This window comes from Mesitornis unicolor, unplaced genomic scaffold (assembly GCF_000695765.1).
Source record: "Mesitornis unicolor isolate BGI_N332 unplaced genomic scaffold, ASM69576v1 scaffold7061, whole genome shotgun sequence".
Classification (NCBI taxonomy): Eukaryota; Metazoa; Chordata; class Aves; order Mesitornithiformes; family Mesitornithidae; genus Mesitornis; species Mesitornis unicolor.
This window is the reverse complement of record NW_010165692.1, coordinates 26345-40898: the sequence shown is the minus strand read 5'-3', so window position 1 is coordinate 40898 and position 14554 is coordinate 26345. Positions and strand designations below refer to the sequence as shown.

General features: G+C 37.0%; 1 protein-coding gene across 1 annotated transcript in view; it reads left to right on the top strand.

The window, feature by feature from the left end:
- The first annotated feature begins 1151 nt into the window (after nt 1-1151).
- XRN1 (5'-3' exoribonuclease 1) overlaps nt 1152-14554 on the top strand; it is a 31190-nt gene continuing 17787 nt past the window's right edge. Inside the window, exons 1-17 of the mRNA XM_010194712.1 lie at nt 1152-1378; nt 2663-2760; nt 3117-3226; nt 3315-3425; nt 3633-3715; nt 5897-5984; nt 6096-6264; nt 6472-6539; nt 7384-7518; nt 8847-8910; nt 9680-9785; nt 10137-10226; nt 10387-10543; nt 11553-11672; nt 12694-12863; nt 13668-13788; nt 13886-13984. Coding sequence (XP_010193014.1) covers nt 1176-1378; nt 2663-2760; nt 3117-3226; nt 3315-3425; nt 3633-3715; nt 5897-5984; nt 6096-6264; nt 6472-6539; nt 7384-7518; nt 8847-8910; nt 9680-9785; nt 10137-10226; nt 10387-10543; nt 11553-11672; nt 12694-12863; nt 13668-13788; nt 13886-13984 — 1992 coding nt within the window. The 5' untranslated portion in view covers nt 1152-1175. The remainder of the gene's footprint in view (nt 1379-2662; nt 2761-3116; nt 3227-3314; nt 3426-3632; nt 3716-5896; nt 5985-6095; nt 6265-6471; nt 6540-7383; nt 7519-8846; nt 8911-9679; nt 9786-10136; nt 10227-10386; nt 10544-11552; nt 11673-12693; nt 12864-13667; nt 13789-13885; nt 13985-14554) is intronic.

The window sequence follows — 14554 nt, the reverse complement described above, 5'->3', positions numbered from 1 at the left end:
CAGTTTGGTTACTGAATTTAACTGTGCTGAGGATCACGATGCACAGCAGAAGACTGGTTATTGCGGGTGACTGAAGATCCTTCCTGACCCTGCCTCTTGTTTCTTCTCTTTGTTATTCCTCTTTCTGAAACAGAGTTATGTTTTCCTTGCGTCTGGATGATAGATACAAATCTATTAACCTGCCTTGCAAAATTGTGTGAAGAGGTGTCAGCAGCAGTACTACAGAAAATCACAAAACGTTAGCAGTGCCTTTTTCCAGGTGTAACAGCAGGAGCATTTCTGTGAACAGTCGTATTGGTGGATTAAAGACTTGATTTGTGTATTGCAAATTGCTCTTGTGCATGCTTGGTGGTTTTTAGTAACAAGAAGGTACACGGTGGCCCCTTTGCTTCATACGTTTAACAGGGTTTTGCTCTATACGTTGCTTCTGCACATTCTGGAAAGGGCATTTTCTTTAAAAAAAGTTGGACTCCTACAGATCAGGCTGTTGGAAGAACGGAGAACTAGATAGGAAAAGCCAGGTATGGAAAGTGTGGGAAGGAAACGGATGTTTTCACTGGTACGTTTACTGTCTGTGGTGGTAATTGCCACTCTAGGCTCACAGGTGGCTCTTGGCTTAGCTGGAGGCAGCACGCAGTGGTCACAGGAGGAGCTGGTTAACAGGGGGAGAGCCCTAAAGCTGCTTGAGCTGGCTTTGCTTTTGAAATACTGTTGGAAACAGCATATTCAGTTTTGTGGTTTTATTGCTTTTAGTGCAGCTATGCAGGACTGAATCTGAAATGTGTGGGGTTATAAAAAAATTACCAGTTCCTGAAAAGTGTGATTTTTATTTGCTTTTCTTTTATACAATGTTGAAGACTGGCTGAGCACAGGGGAGAGCAGTACTGAGGTACCAGAAGCAGTCAGGATAGGGTAGGAATTTGTTCAGCTGACTTTTTTCACTGGGAAAATCATCATAATGGGTTGCAAGTGCAGACAACCCTGCAGCCAGTCAGGATAATCTCGGCCCATTGGCATGCAGCAGGGTGCAGGGAGGTCGTCCCACCTCAGCTCATTTCCAGAGTTCATTCCTCCCAGCCAGGCCTTGGGCAGGGATTGCATTGTGTCAGCTGTCCCCAGATGGGTTCTGACTGTGGCTTTTGTAGATTCCAGAATTTGACAACTTATACCTGGACATGAATGGCATCATACATCAGTGTTCGCATCCAAATGATGATGATGTTCACTTCAGGATCTCAGAAGATAAGATTTTTGCTGATATTTTTCACTACTTGGAAGTGCTGTTTCGCATCATTAAACCAAGGAAGGTTTTCTTCATGGCAGTCGATGGAGTGGCTCCAAGAGCAAAAATGAATCAGCAGCGTGGGAGACGTTTTAGGTGAGAATATTTGTTCTTGGTATGTCTTTCAGATAGTAAAGACTTAAAAAAAATACTTGAATGTGTGCCACAGAAAGTAAAATATGAGTGGTCTTAGCTTTGACAGTAGCTTTAATTTTTAGTTAATTGAGGGTAACTACCTCTAAAATGTTAATACTTAGAATCAAGATTCCAAAAAGGAAAGTTTGCTTGTTACTTAAACTCTTCTCTCTGTATGTGGGACTTGGAGCAGCTTTTTTCCTATGAAATTTTCTGTAAAGTGCATCTGCAGTAGAGCTTTTACAGGTGTCTCCAATGGCTGCATAACCCGTGAGAGTCTGGTATTTGTGAATGCTAATTCTAGTTATGCCTTTTTGGTAACTAGAGAGACTGTCAAAGAACATTCTGTTATAATGAAAATCTGGTTTCCTGTTGGTACCACTTAGCGACCTCGCTCAAATACAGAGCTGCAGATGGATTTCAGTGTTAAGAGTTACACGAATGTTTTGGGAGATGTGAAAGTTTCTTTGGAGACCGCTATAGGGAAAGCAAGCCAGTGGTCAGGCAGTGCAGGGATGGTGAGTGAGCTGGGACAGAACAAACTTGGGGGGAAAGGGACAAGAGAAAATATTTTCAAGCTGCTGGGGTTTTTCACAGGTTTTGTTGTTGGTCGGGTTTTGGTTAGTTTGTTTTGGTTTTTTTTAAGGAAAAACGTTTGAGTATAAGAAGAGACTTTTAAAGTTCTAACTAGAAAATTGGAGTGCAATTGAGAAGCACAGAAATCTGAGACTTTGGTGGCTTCTGTTTTTCTGGTTCAGAAGTGTTTAGGAAGCCCTTGGCTAGGGAAAGCTAGGACGATATTTGTACATTTCTTTCTCCATTACTAGTGATGTTAAATTTTTAGTTCACCTCTCCTGCCCCCATGGTATTCCCAACTTGCTGCTTTAACTGTATTACAGTTACTCTTCTGGGATAGCATTTTGAGTGTTCCTACTGTTTGAACATTATATTTGTTTTCAGTGTGATCAGCTATTGAGCGATCATCTTGGTAATCTAAGTACTAACTGTATCTGAGCAATGTTTATCATTACTAAGGGAGAAAAAAGGCATTTTTTTAAGCCTCGTAGTTATATCAGAAACAAGTTCAGTCTATTCAGGAGTTAAATTTCTCTCCTCCCCCCACCTTTTTTAAACGGTCTTTGAAAAATAAGCTGTATGTATTTTGTCAGTAAAGCTGTACTTATATTAACATTGGAATAAGATTAATTCTTTCTCTGCTGTCTCTCCAACCCATTTTTGTTTTAGATCAGCAAAAGAGGCAGAGGACAAAATAAAAAAGGCATTAGAAAAGGGAGAAACACTCCCTACAGAAGCCAGATTTGACTCCAACTGTATTACACCAGGTAAGATAATTTGTTACTTATTTACATTTAAGTATTTAGATTTGTCTTTTTACATCTATGTCTTGGAACTATTTTCTTATGCTAAGGCATTTTTTTTTCTTTAAATTAGAGGACAGAATTGATAAAGGCTCAAGTAAGTTGGAGACACAAGATTTAATAACTTCTAGTAGGGTTGAAATACTGTCTTATTCTAAAAGCTTTTTAGATTCCTGTAGAGAAAGTGAAGCCTCCACACAAAACATCCCTTCAGCTCTTGCAAAATTTTTACTTGTTTTTCATTAATGCTTTTGATATGCAAATGCAGTTTTGAATGACTAGTGAAAAGCTTTATGTTTAACTAAGATTTCTGTTTTCAGGAACTGAATTCATGGCCAGGTTGCATGAGCATCTTAAATACTTTGTGAATATGAAGATTTCCACAGACAAATCCTGGCAAGGAGTAACAGTCTACTTATCAGGCCATGAGGTCACTGTATTTTAATAATATTTTATTTTAAATTATTTTTAAAATAGAAAATTACTGATTAATTTGTTGGGTTTTTTTTGCTTTGCAGACTCCAGGGGAAGGTGAGCATAAAATAATGGAGTTCATCAGATCAGAAAAAGCAAAGCCCCATCATGATCCAAATACAAGACACTGTCTCTATGGCTTAGATGCTGACTTGGTATGTGCAATAAAAATAAGACAACAGGAGTTATAAAGTGTGTGTCTTTAATGCCTTCCTAAGCACATAGGATTCTAAAATATTTTGTGTTCCTGCAAACTTCTGAATTTGTCATGAAACAGAACAGCAAAACTTATACTGCTTGAATCTTGAATAACAGTTTAAAAAATAATATAGTAATACCTTTCTAATATCTCTTTGTAATAGATCATGCTGGGATTAACAAGTCATGAGGCGCACTTTGCACTCTTAAGAGAAGAAGTCAGATTTGGTGGTAAAAAATCTCAAAGGTGAACTGATTTAACTTTACTCTTATTTTATGTATGATGAATTTAAATCCCACTAAACCGGGGTTTTTTTGTTGGTTGCATACTAAATTAATAAAATCTTACTTTATGTTTGTGTTAGAAAATACATGAAATGAGAGAAATCGGCTTGTTCGGATGTGCATTTGGTTTAGTTTACGTGAGAAAATGTGTTCTGTCAGGACAGCTGATATGAAGAAAAATCCCTAGAGCTTTAGTGCGTTGTGCTTCTTTCTTCATACGATGAGTGGGGCAGCTCAGGCTCTACTGGCATTGTTCCTGTAATTATCTTATGCAGATAATGACCTATTAAACGTTATTTAGAACTCTGAGGTTTTGTGTATGTAAGTAAATACCAGAATGATTACTAAAATAAATTATTTTAAAAATGCTGACTGGATGCTCTTATTCTGGAGTGGCCGGTCTGAACTAAGGACCAGAATCAGTCAGGAAAAGGTGATCTGTTCCAGAACTGTGCGTGTTCATGGAGTTGTTCTGAAGTAATAGAAAAATTAATTCTGTAACTGTTACTGTGGCCAGGTTCCTTCTCTGAAGGACTTGTTTGGTGGATATAGGGAGAAGGCAGGAGAGACAGAGAGAAATACACTCTTGATTCAAAAAGGAGTTTGGATAATACAGTGATTGTCATACAGATGTTTAGATAAATGATTCATTTTTGCTAATAAACGAGTGTTTTTGTTGCCACGGACGATATGATAAACATCAGACGTAAATATTCTTTTCATAGTCTTCCACAGTCAACTTTTCACCAGTGTTCATTCTGTTGATAGTGTTGCCACGTAACATTGTAGTGTTTTTAAAAGACCTTAAGTCTGATCAAAGAAAAATGTCATTTTTCCCTTTTTAAAAAAGAAAATAATATAAAATGAAAGTGTGACAGTGTTTTGAGGGATTAATTAAATAACGTATGAAATCAAAATGCAAAGTGTCATTATTTTTTTTTCCCCTCAAACACTGTTCCCTATTTGGCTGTTGTTGTAATTTCTGCATAATATTGCTTATTACAGGAATTTACTTCTGGAAGTTACAGGAATTGCCTTCTGTCAATAGTGTCACTTTTATGAGTACTTAGAGTTGGAAATTTGAAAATACTAAAAATACGTACAAATCGGTGTCTGTCAGCAGTTTCTTGATTGAGAGAAATCAATTGATTTTCCAGGATTTTCAAGTCCAGTACAATGAACAACAAGGGGCAACGTGTCTCTGGAGTCTTGACAAATTCAGCCTGATGCTCTAATATGAAAATTACTCTTTAAAAGTGACGGAATTGGGTCTGAAGTTGTATGTAACCAAATGTAACTCAGAGTTTGTCTTAGTAGTCTCCATATAAGTGTGTTTATCACACACATCTTCCTCAGAGGACTGTGGCCAAAATCTACTATGCATACGTGAATACACAGGTGGTTATGCTGGTTTGTCGTGGAGGTGGTCCCAGCCAGTTACAGCACCTACAAGGTGAAATAGTCCTTTCAGAATTTAAAACGCATTAATCTTTTGGTGTAGGTATTAACTGATTTTGGCCTAATGTTGGCTTACTATCAGGTAATTGTAGTGAAAAGAAGGCAGAATCTATGTTGACCAATTTATGCCGTAAACAGTAGGTTTGTGATTATTTTGGTGCTCTGTTGGAGCCACTAGGTAACACATATGGGGCATATTTTCCCAGTTGAACATACTCTTTTCTTACAAGAAGTATTTCAGATTGACTGCAAATGTAACCCAGACAGTTCAGACGTGAATCTGTGCACTCTGGATGTACTTAGGGTAGTTCTAAAATACCTTCACGTTTATTTGGTTTGGTGCAAAGTTCGATTAGGTTGTCCCTATTTTGGACAATGGGATAATTACTTAGGAAATAGTTAATGTAACGTGGAACTCCACAAAGCTGCCCTGCTTTCTCTAAGCTAGCTGTTTTCCACACAGTGCAGTCACATCTGCTGTTCAGAAGATTCTACTGCAAAATTTTATAGACTTAAAGCAGATGAATCCTAAAATAGATTCAAAGGAGTTTTTCTACATTATTTCTTCTGCAAAGATGTAAATCCTATTAAGATTACTTGGTTTTAGGTAACCTTGGACTTATTAAATATTCATGTTAGAAATGTGTTTATAAATAATTAACTTAATGTTTTGAATAATTTACAGAGCATGTGCACCAGAGGAAACCACATTTCATTTACTGCACTTATCACTGATGAGAGAATATATTGATTATGAATTTTCACCAGTAAAAGTAAGTTCTAATGGAGCTATGATTGAAAAAATATGAGGCCTTTTTATGCGAACATGATAATAAAAATTATATTCTTGTGTGTTTTTATTTTTCTTTTTTTTTTAACACTAGGACAAGATTTCCTTTGAATATGATATTGAAAGGATAATAGATGATTGGATCTTAATGGGTTTCCTTGTAGGAAATGATTTTATTCCTCATCTACCTCATTTACACATTAATCATGATGCACTGCCGCTACTTTATAGAACATACATGGCTATCTTGCCAGAACTGGGAGGTAAAAACACTAAGTTCAGTTGTGGGAAGTAGAAACATTAACATTCCTGTGTTAATATTTATTGACCTTTCTAGCCATGTTAGAACGTTTAGCATTTATTACCCTTTTTTTGGATGACGAGCAAGATTGCATTCTGTTATCTATGGGGCAATTAAATTGAAATTGTTAAATTGTTAATTTAAAAAACATGCTTTATCTTCCCAATAGGTTACATTAATGAAAATGGGCATCTGAATTTAAAACGCTTTGAGAAATATCTCACAAGATTGTCAGATGTAAGTAACTTGGAAATTGCACTGTGTAGAACAGCATAGTCTGTTTGATATAAACTCAATATAGTGCCCTAAAATACATCATCCTGTGGTTTTAATGAACTGTTAAATGACTGTGTTTTACAAGTGGTTGTCAGCTATTTTTTCATTTAACTGATGAGATCCAATCAGTTGTCTGATCTTACCATAGGATAAGAGGAAGAAGATTAAATCATTTGATCTATGCTTTAGCCAGCATCTTTTAGTACTGCAAGTTAAATGAGGATTCACCAGTAGAACCATGGTCCTAAATTCTCACTGAATAATGAGCAGCAGTATTGGGCACAGCGTGCGGCAGGCAATATTTTTTGCTTCCCATGCTGGTCCGTTTCTTGTGGGGTAAGCCATGTCTGAAGATCTTGTCAAAGGTGTAGGCCAGGTAGAAATGGAAAGGTGTCAGCCTTCTGCTGGGCTCGGAAGGAGGAAGTTCATCTGCTGTCCCTGCTTCAGCCCCATCTTCTGATTATTGGGTAGAAGTATGAAACTGCTGGGGGTGTGGCACAAGACTGCATTACCCAGGCCCTATATACTTTTACTGCTTGTGGAGTCGACAGTGAAGCGTGGAAGTTACCTCACTGTTTTTGTTAATCATTGCTGCCCTACTGAAAGAAAATAAAATGGGACTTGGGTAAATGCTGTATATTGCTAAGAAAATGTTTTTAATATTAATCTGTGACTTTAGTTGTAGCTCTAGGGTAAAATGTTTATGTGCAAATGACCCTTGATGTAATCTAATGCATGTACTAAAAAGATACCGTTAATTTAGCACTCTAAATATTTCTAAACTTCCTTTAATCTGTCTGCATAGTTTGATCGTGAACACTTCAGTGAAGTCTCTGTAGACCTGAAATGGTTTGAAAGTAAAATAGGCAATAAATACCTCAACGAGGCAGCTGGTATTGCAGCAGAGGAAGCCAGAAAAAAGAAGCAGAAGAAGCAAAAGGTTAGTAGGTTACATGCACAACTCGGAAATAAGAACGTAAATCAGTAATTTGATCTTAGAGAAACTAAATGGCATAAACCTCTGTTTTGAGATCAGAAAAGATAGTTAAAGGCAACATTTGAGGAAATGCCTGTATGCATTGCTGGTTGTGAGTGATTAAATGGTTCTCGTTATTTTTGAAATCCTGTAAACCCGTAACTTAATGCTTTACGTAAATTCATCTGTTCTTCAATAGCAGCAAAACTCAATTCTGGGTGAGTTACAGTCAAACTTGCTATGCCTTATAGTTTTACATTTCAGTGTAGCCTGCTGGAAATGTTACGTATTTCAGATACAGCGATAGATCATTCATGCATGTCTTTGTCAAATAGTCAGCCAATACCATGAATAGATAAATAGCAATTTCATTCATGAGCTGTCTCAGTTTGGTTATTAAACTTGCAATTCTAGATACAACTCATTAATAAAGAACAGCTGCTTTCTTTCTGTCATGACTCTGCCCTGCAGTAATGCGAGGGCAGGAACCACACCAGCACCTCCACTGGTTATCCTTCAGTCTAGGCCTTCAGCCGAGCATAGAGCAGCAGCAGGAGAGTCCTTCAAGTTTCATATGTCACTGAATATTGTTACCCTGTCCTTTAGTGCCGTTTGCGGTTTGTCAAGAGCAAGCATCTCTAATAAGATATGCTTTATTTGTGGTTGTTTTCTTACTTGTCACAGAAGTTTGGAGCAGCTGTATAGTACAAGTTAGCTATCTTAACTGTTCCTTTGAATGGCAGTGACAGTAAGGAGCTTGCATATCTCAGGTGCAGGGTAAGAGAGCCAACATAATGAGTCTGCTTGTTGAAGGCTACTTGGTGCTGTATCCAAAAGACAGTGTGTAGTGTGAATGAGGTGAATGTTTGGTTTGTTTGATGTTCTAAAGCACAATTTCTTGTATCCTTCCCACAAAAGTAATTTGAACCCTTAAAAATGTACTGATAAAAATGTGACTGCATTATTGGTGCTGTAGTACAATGCATGATGTAGGTAAAAATGGTTAAATATGTACTGCACAGTTTTGGAAATAGTTCTATTTTAGGAAAAAAATACTCATGTTTTTTAAAGGTAGTTGAGATTTTATCTGAGACTGCCCCTTTGTCTGGTCTGTATGGATACAATAACTTTCCTTGGGCAGTTACAAGAGAAGGAAATGTAGTGGGTTTTATGCTAAATAATAACGTTTATACATTGTGATTGTAGCATTTTATGTTGCAGATTATGGTTGTGAATAAGGTATGTGCATATTGTTCTGTATTTTTACTTTATCTCAAATATTAATTTAATAGGCTCAGGAAAATTCTATATGTCTGGCTGCTTTAGAAAAAAATGAAGGTGAAGTGACTCCTAAAAGTAAGTGCAAATAATTTTTCTGTGTACAAAAAATGTGTTAATTTGTGCATAGATTTAGAAGATCTGTAAGAATTTCATGTCAGAGATGAGCTTTATCTAGGTAAGAGTTATGTAGTCAGCTATTGGGAAATGGATCTGCACATCGCTGGCTTATGGTGAGAGGGAGTGGGGCTAAAGCTTTTGAAGTGCATCTTACCTGACCTGTATTTCCTTAATGAATTAAAGGGATGAATGAGCAAATCTTCAACAACGTCGTGTTTTTGATACTTGTATGCCTAGGTACTTTGTTTTACAGGTGGGGACAAATGAACATTTTTATATGGCTTTGGAGTTTTTAGTTGTGTTGACTCTGTTTTTAAACTCACTCCACTCGTTGGAAATGTCTTTTGCTCAGGTTTTGATTTCCAATGTCAACAATGTATAATTATTACTCCATGGTATAAGATGATGTTGCTAAAAAGAGATTAAATTTAAAAATTAATTTTAATATTTTTCTTAAATTATTTTCTGGTGGCTTATATTCTCTTCTTTGTTCTTGTAATTGGGGTATGGAACGGGTTGCCTGTCTTTAAAGGAAAAACGTTTCAGAGTTTCTGTGGGTGAAGATGTTTTTACTGTTTCACGTTGCTTTCAGTGCAAGGAAGGGACGAGCACCTGTAACTGTGAATTGAGGAGTGAAGTTAAGGCGTTACATCAAAACTGAATGTTTTCTCATTTATTGTAGTAGAGCAGTAAACGTTAATCCTTTTTTTTATGACTACTTTTTCAGCCATATTGGAAGATGAAGCAGAAGACGATGATCTGTTCGAAACAGAGTTTAGGCAATACAAAAGAAATTACTACATGACTAAGATGGGTGTAGAAGTAGTTTCTGAGTAAGTGTATTCTTTTTTTCTCTTTTTTTAAACACCAAAGACAAGTCTTTGCATATGTCCAACACGAGACAGAATTCTTGTCTGTGTTGAGAGCATAGAACACATGCCAGCATACCGCAGCAATGCTGCTTTTGGCTAATGCAAGAAGGGCTGCAAGGCAAGCTTTCTGTAGAAGGTATTTGAAGACCAGAGAGAAAAAATCCATTAGTATTAAATTAATCTAGAAAACCATGGTCGTACTAGGGTTCCACAATGCCTTATCTTCACTCCTGTGTACGAAATGCTAAGTAATCTTGTATATACCAGTGAAAATGAGAAGAACTAATAAGTACATGTGCTTTTTCTTTTAAGCGACTTCTTGGCTGATCAGGCTGAGTGTTATGTCCAGGCAATACAGTGGATTTTGCATTATTACTACCATGGAGTTCAGTCGTGGAGCTGGTAAGGAAAATAGTCAAATGAGAAATTGCTTCAATATTGAGCAAAATTTCACATTGTATGCTAGGAGCATTTAATGTAGTTCTGTTTGTTTCTGATCCGTGAACACTCCTGCGCTATAATGAAGTCAAGTAACTTACAAGATTATTTTTTTTCCCTGCAGGTATTATCCTTATCATTATGCACCCTATCTGTCAGATATTCGCAACATTGGTGAACTCAAAATCAAATTTGAACTGGGAAAACCTTTCATGCCTTTTGAACAGCTTCTTGCTGTACTTCCAGCAGCTAGCAAAGATCTGCTACCTAAATGCTACCAGGTAGGATTTAGATTTAAACTGCATTTATCTGTTGCTTACTGATTGTCTCCTTTATTTTGAAGAAACTATTTTCTTGATATTTTTGCATGTCCTCTTAGCTAGCTGGTTGTCCTTTGACAGCTGGCTGAACATGAGCCAGCAGTGTGCCCTGGTGGCCAGGAAGGCCAAAAGCATCCTGGCCCATATCAGAAATACTGTGACCAGCAGGTGTAGGAAAGTGATTGTGCCTTGGTACTTGGCACTGGTGAGGCTGCACCTCTGGTGCTGTGTTCAGTTTTGGGCCCCTCACTACAAGAAGGACATTGAGGCACTGGAGCTTGTCCAGGGAAGGACAACAAAGCTGATGAAGGGCCTGGAGCAGAAGCCTTATGAGGAGCAGCTGAGGGAGCTGAGGTGGTTTAGTTTGGAGAAGAGGAGGCTGAGGGGTGACCTTATCACTCTCTACTACTACCTGAAAGGAGTTTGTAGCGAGGTGGGTGCTGGTCTCTTCTCCCAGATAACTAGAGGTGGGACAAGAGGAAATGGCCTCAAGTTGTGCTAGGGGAGAGTTAGGTTGAATATTATGAAAAATTACTTTACTGAAAGAGTGGTTGAGCACTGGAACAGGCTGCCCAGGGAAATGGTGGAGTCACCATCCCGGAGGTGTGGAAAAAACATTTAGTTGTGGGACGTGGTTTAGTGGGCATGGTAGTGTTGGGTTGATGGTTGCACTCTATGATCTTGAAGATCTTTTTAAACCTTAATGATTCTATGATTCTGGTTATATTCTACCTCTAAATTTTAGGTGTATGGTTAAGTACTTCTTAGTATTCTTAGTACATCGTAAAGTTAGTAATAAATACAAAATTTTGCATTCGCTAAGCAACTTCAGACTTAAGACAGTTAAATCATAGATATTGAATTCCTGTTCAGCCTTGAGTTTATCTAATTTATTTAATACTGACTTTCCTCTATCTCCTTCTAGAATTAGTCTCTGATATTGTTTAATTCCTCTATTGTATTTTCCTAGCACTTGATGCTTAGTCAAGACTCTCCTATTATAGAATATTATCCACCGGATTTTAAAACTGACCTAAATGGAAAACAGCAGGAGTGGGAAGCTGTAGTATTAATCCCATTTATTGATGAGGTAAGTTCGTTCAACGTCTGCTGTCTATAAAAGCTGCATAACAAATCTTCTAAACTTCTTAATCAATCAGCAGTTAGACATGCAATTAAATAGAAGTTTAAATTAACACTTTATGTTAATGTTTGCTGCCTGGAGAGTAAGGCTAGATTAAGTTACCACAAGCAGAAGTCCTAAGTGACTGACTTAATAAAAAGTGGACTTTTTGTTGTTTGTTCATGTTTTTAATCAACTACTTAAATATTTAGTTTCAGATTTCTTTGAGAGAAAAATTCTATTCCTATTTACGTATAAAAATACAGAACGTAGGGAAAAAACCAAACAAAACCAAAAACAAACGCTTGAAAAAAACCCAATCTTTTTACAGGAAATCTCTTCACATGAGCACCAGTAATAAGTAGAAGACTTTTAAAGTACAAATTGACGTTAATGGAGCGGAATAAAATAGTAACATTTTTCTTTTGCATATAGGATAACAGTATTATATATGTTTTTGTAGTATGTTTTATCAGATTAAATTTGAGCACATCAGAGTGGATGAAAATAAAAGTGCAGCTTAGACGTTGAGGTATATAGGGATAGAGAGACACGTGAGGTGTGTGTGCCCGTCGGTGGTTTCCGTAGTTTGCAGTGAAGGGTTGACAGGACTTGGTCTTCTTACAAAAGACAGCAGTTGCTATTTGATTGACCCATAAGGTTTGAAGCTTTTTCAGTAGTTATTTTGCAGAATTGTATGATAACATCTGCAATATTTTTTAATATTCCTTTGTATGTTGAATGTAAAAGGCAAAGTATAGCTAGCCTTTGGAAATTCATTTGCAGAAAGGTAATCTTTATTCTCCAAAGCTGTTCCATTGTAGTTGTCCTGTTTTTATCATGGAACTGGGACATGAGGAAGGGTGAGGCTGCAATTAGATAATTAACACATGAACCAGAAAAGTGCAGCTATCCACTTTCCTGCTGTAGAAGTTCCTGTGCTAATTGTGTGGCCATTTTCACGTATGCTTATTTGTTTAAAATTTAGAAACGACTGCTGCAGGCCATGGAATCCTGTAATAAATGTCTAAAAGAAGAGGAGAAACGAAGAAATACTCACAGTGCTTGCTTAATGTACTGGTATGACAAAGATGCAGAGTTCCAGTATATGTCGCCGTGGCCAGAGAAGTTTCCTGCAGTAGAAAGATGTCATACGAGGTAACACTGCATAACTATTTTAGAGTAGACTAAAATTAGAATACTCCTGTTAGCATTTTAACCAAAGCTTGTACATGCTAATGGATGCACTGAAAATGTAAAATGTTGAATTAGACGTTACTTGTGGATGGCACAACAGAAGTGTTTGTCCCTTTTCTTCAAATGTTACTTTTCAAGAGAGATGAACCGATTATAAGTCAGCAAGAACACTCTAGAGAATTGCTAAACTTCATATGACACAGAGGATGAAAGACTGGTACAGATATCTCATAATAGTGATGATTTATCAGCACGTTAATTCCAGACCACTTGGATCCAGTGCAGAGTTGAACACAACTGTGTTCCACTTTCCTCTCACTAGAAGTAGCCAGCTTTATTTAACGCAGGCCGAGGTTTCAAGATTAGATGGAAACATCTCCTTAATAGTAGTCAAACTTTAATCAAAATAGAGGAGAAATGCCCGTTGCAGGTTGACATTCAGTAGAGAATGAATAGTTGTGAAGATGAGTGATACCTTATGGAATCAGTGCTAGTTTTGAATTTGACATTAACAATGAAGTGACATTAAACCACGGTATGTCCCTATCTCAAGTGTTGTCTTTGTCTCCAGGAGTAGTCTCTTTGCAGTAATCGCAAGGGTTTTTATAGGCCTTTGTGTATGTTCCAAGTGGCTTAAATTAACGGCCACCTTACAGGAAAGTCGAAGGGTTTGTCAGTGAATGGTGTTTGAATGAGGAATGAGAGTTCCTAGAGCTGAAGGTCAATCTGGATGAGCAAACATCATGCAACTTTTTGGTTTTTTAGGTATAAAACAATACCTTTGGATGCTTGGCATGTAGAAATAACCCATAATAAGATAACTAAAATCAACAAGAGTGCATTGTATTTTTGTGGATTTCCTACTTTAAAGCACATTAAACATAAGGTAAAAGATTTCTCTCTTCTGACATTTTCAATTGTATTTAATAGTTAACTATGTAAGAGTTCAAGTAAGTTTTATGTGCTGTTTTGTTTTTACCCAGTTCTATCTTAGAAAAAGCAGTGTTCAGGTGTTTCAGCAAAGCAGCCACGGAGAGAACATGATGTTAGAAATCACAGCTGATGAGAACGCAAAAGAGCAGGTAAGTGTTCCGCTCCTCACAGAAAACAAACAAAACAAAACTGCAAGAAAAGAACAAACAGAAAAAAAACCACAGGAAAAAAAGCAGACACAAGAACTTGTCATAAAAAGACTACATTTGTTAAAGAGTCAGATTTGAAATGTTGGTAATTTCCATCTTCTCAGTAGTGTGTTACAGGAAAAAATGCTTATAGAGTAGTACTGACAAAGTTTCTAAATTCAAGCGTTTCTTAAAAAAGAGTAGTTAAATACATTGAACGAATGGTTAATTTAAAAGAGTATCTTTAGTGTTTTTAAAAAACTTGATTTAACTAGTAATGCTTGATTTCAAAGGGAGCTGTATGTATAAGTTATTAAAACTTGATTAATAGAAAGGAAGGTGAACTACAGTTGTGTGCTCAAAGCCATAGGAATAACTTCAGAAGTCAGAACTTCGGAGTTCCTGGCTCCCAACACAACGTTGAGACCATTAAGTGGTAGAATTATCAGTGTATGTTTTGAAAATATCAGCTGAATCGGTTCACTGAAAACATCAGCAGTATTAGTTCACACTGAAAGCTTTTATTGGATA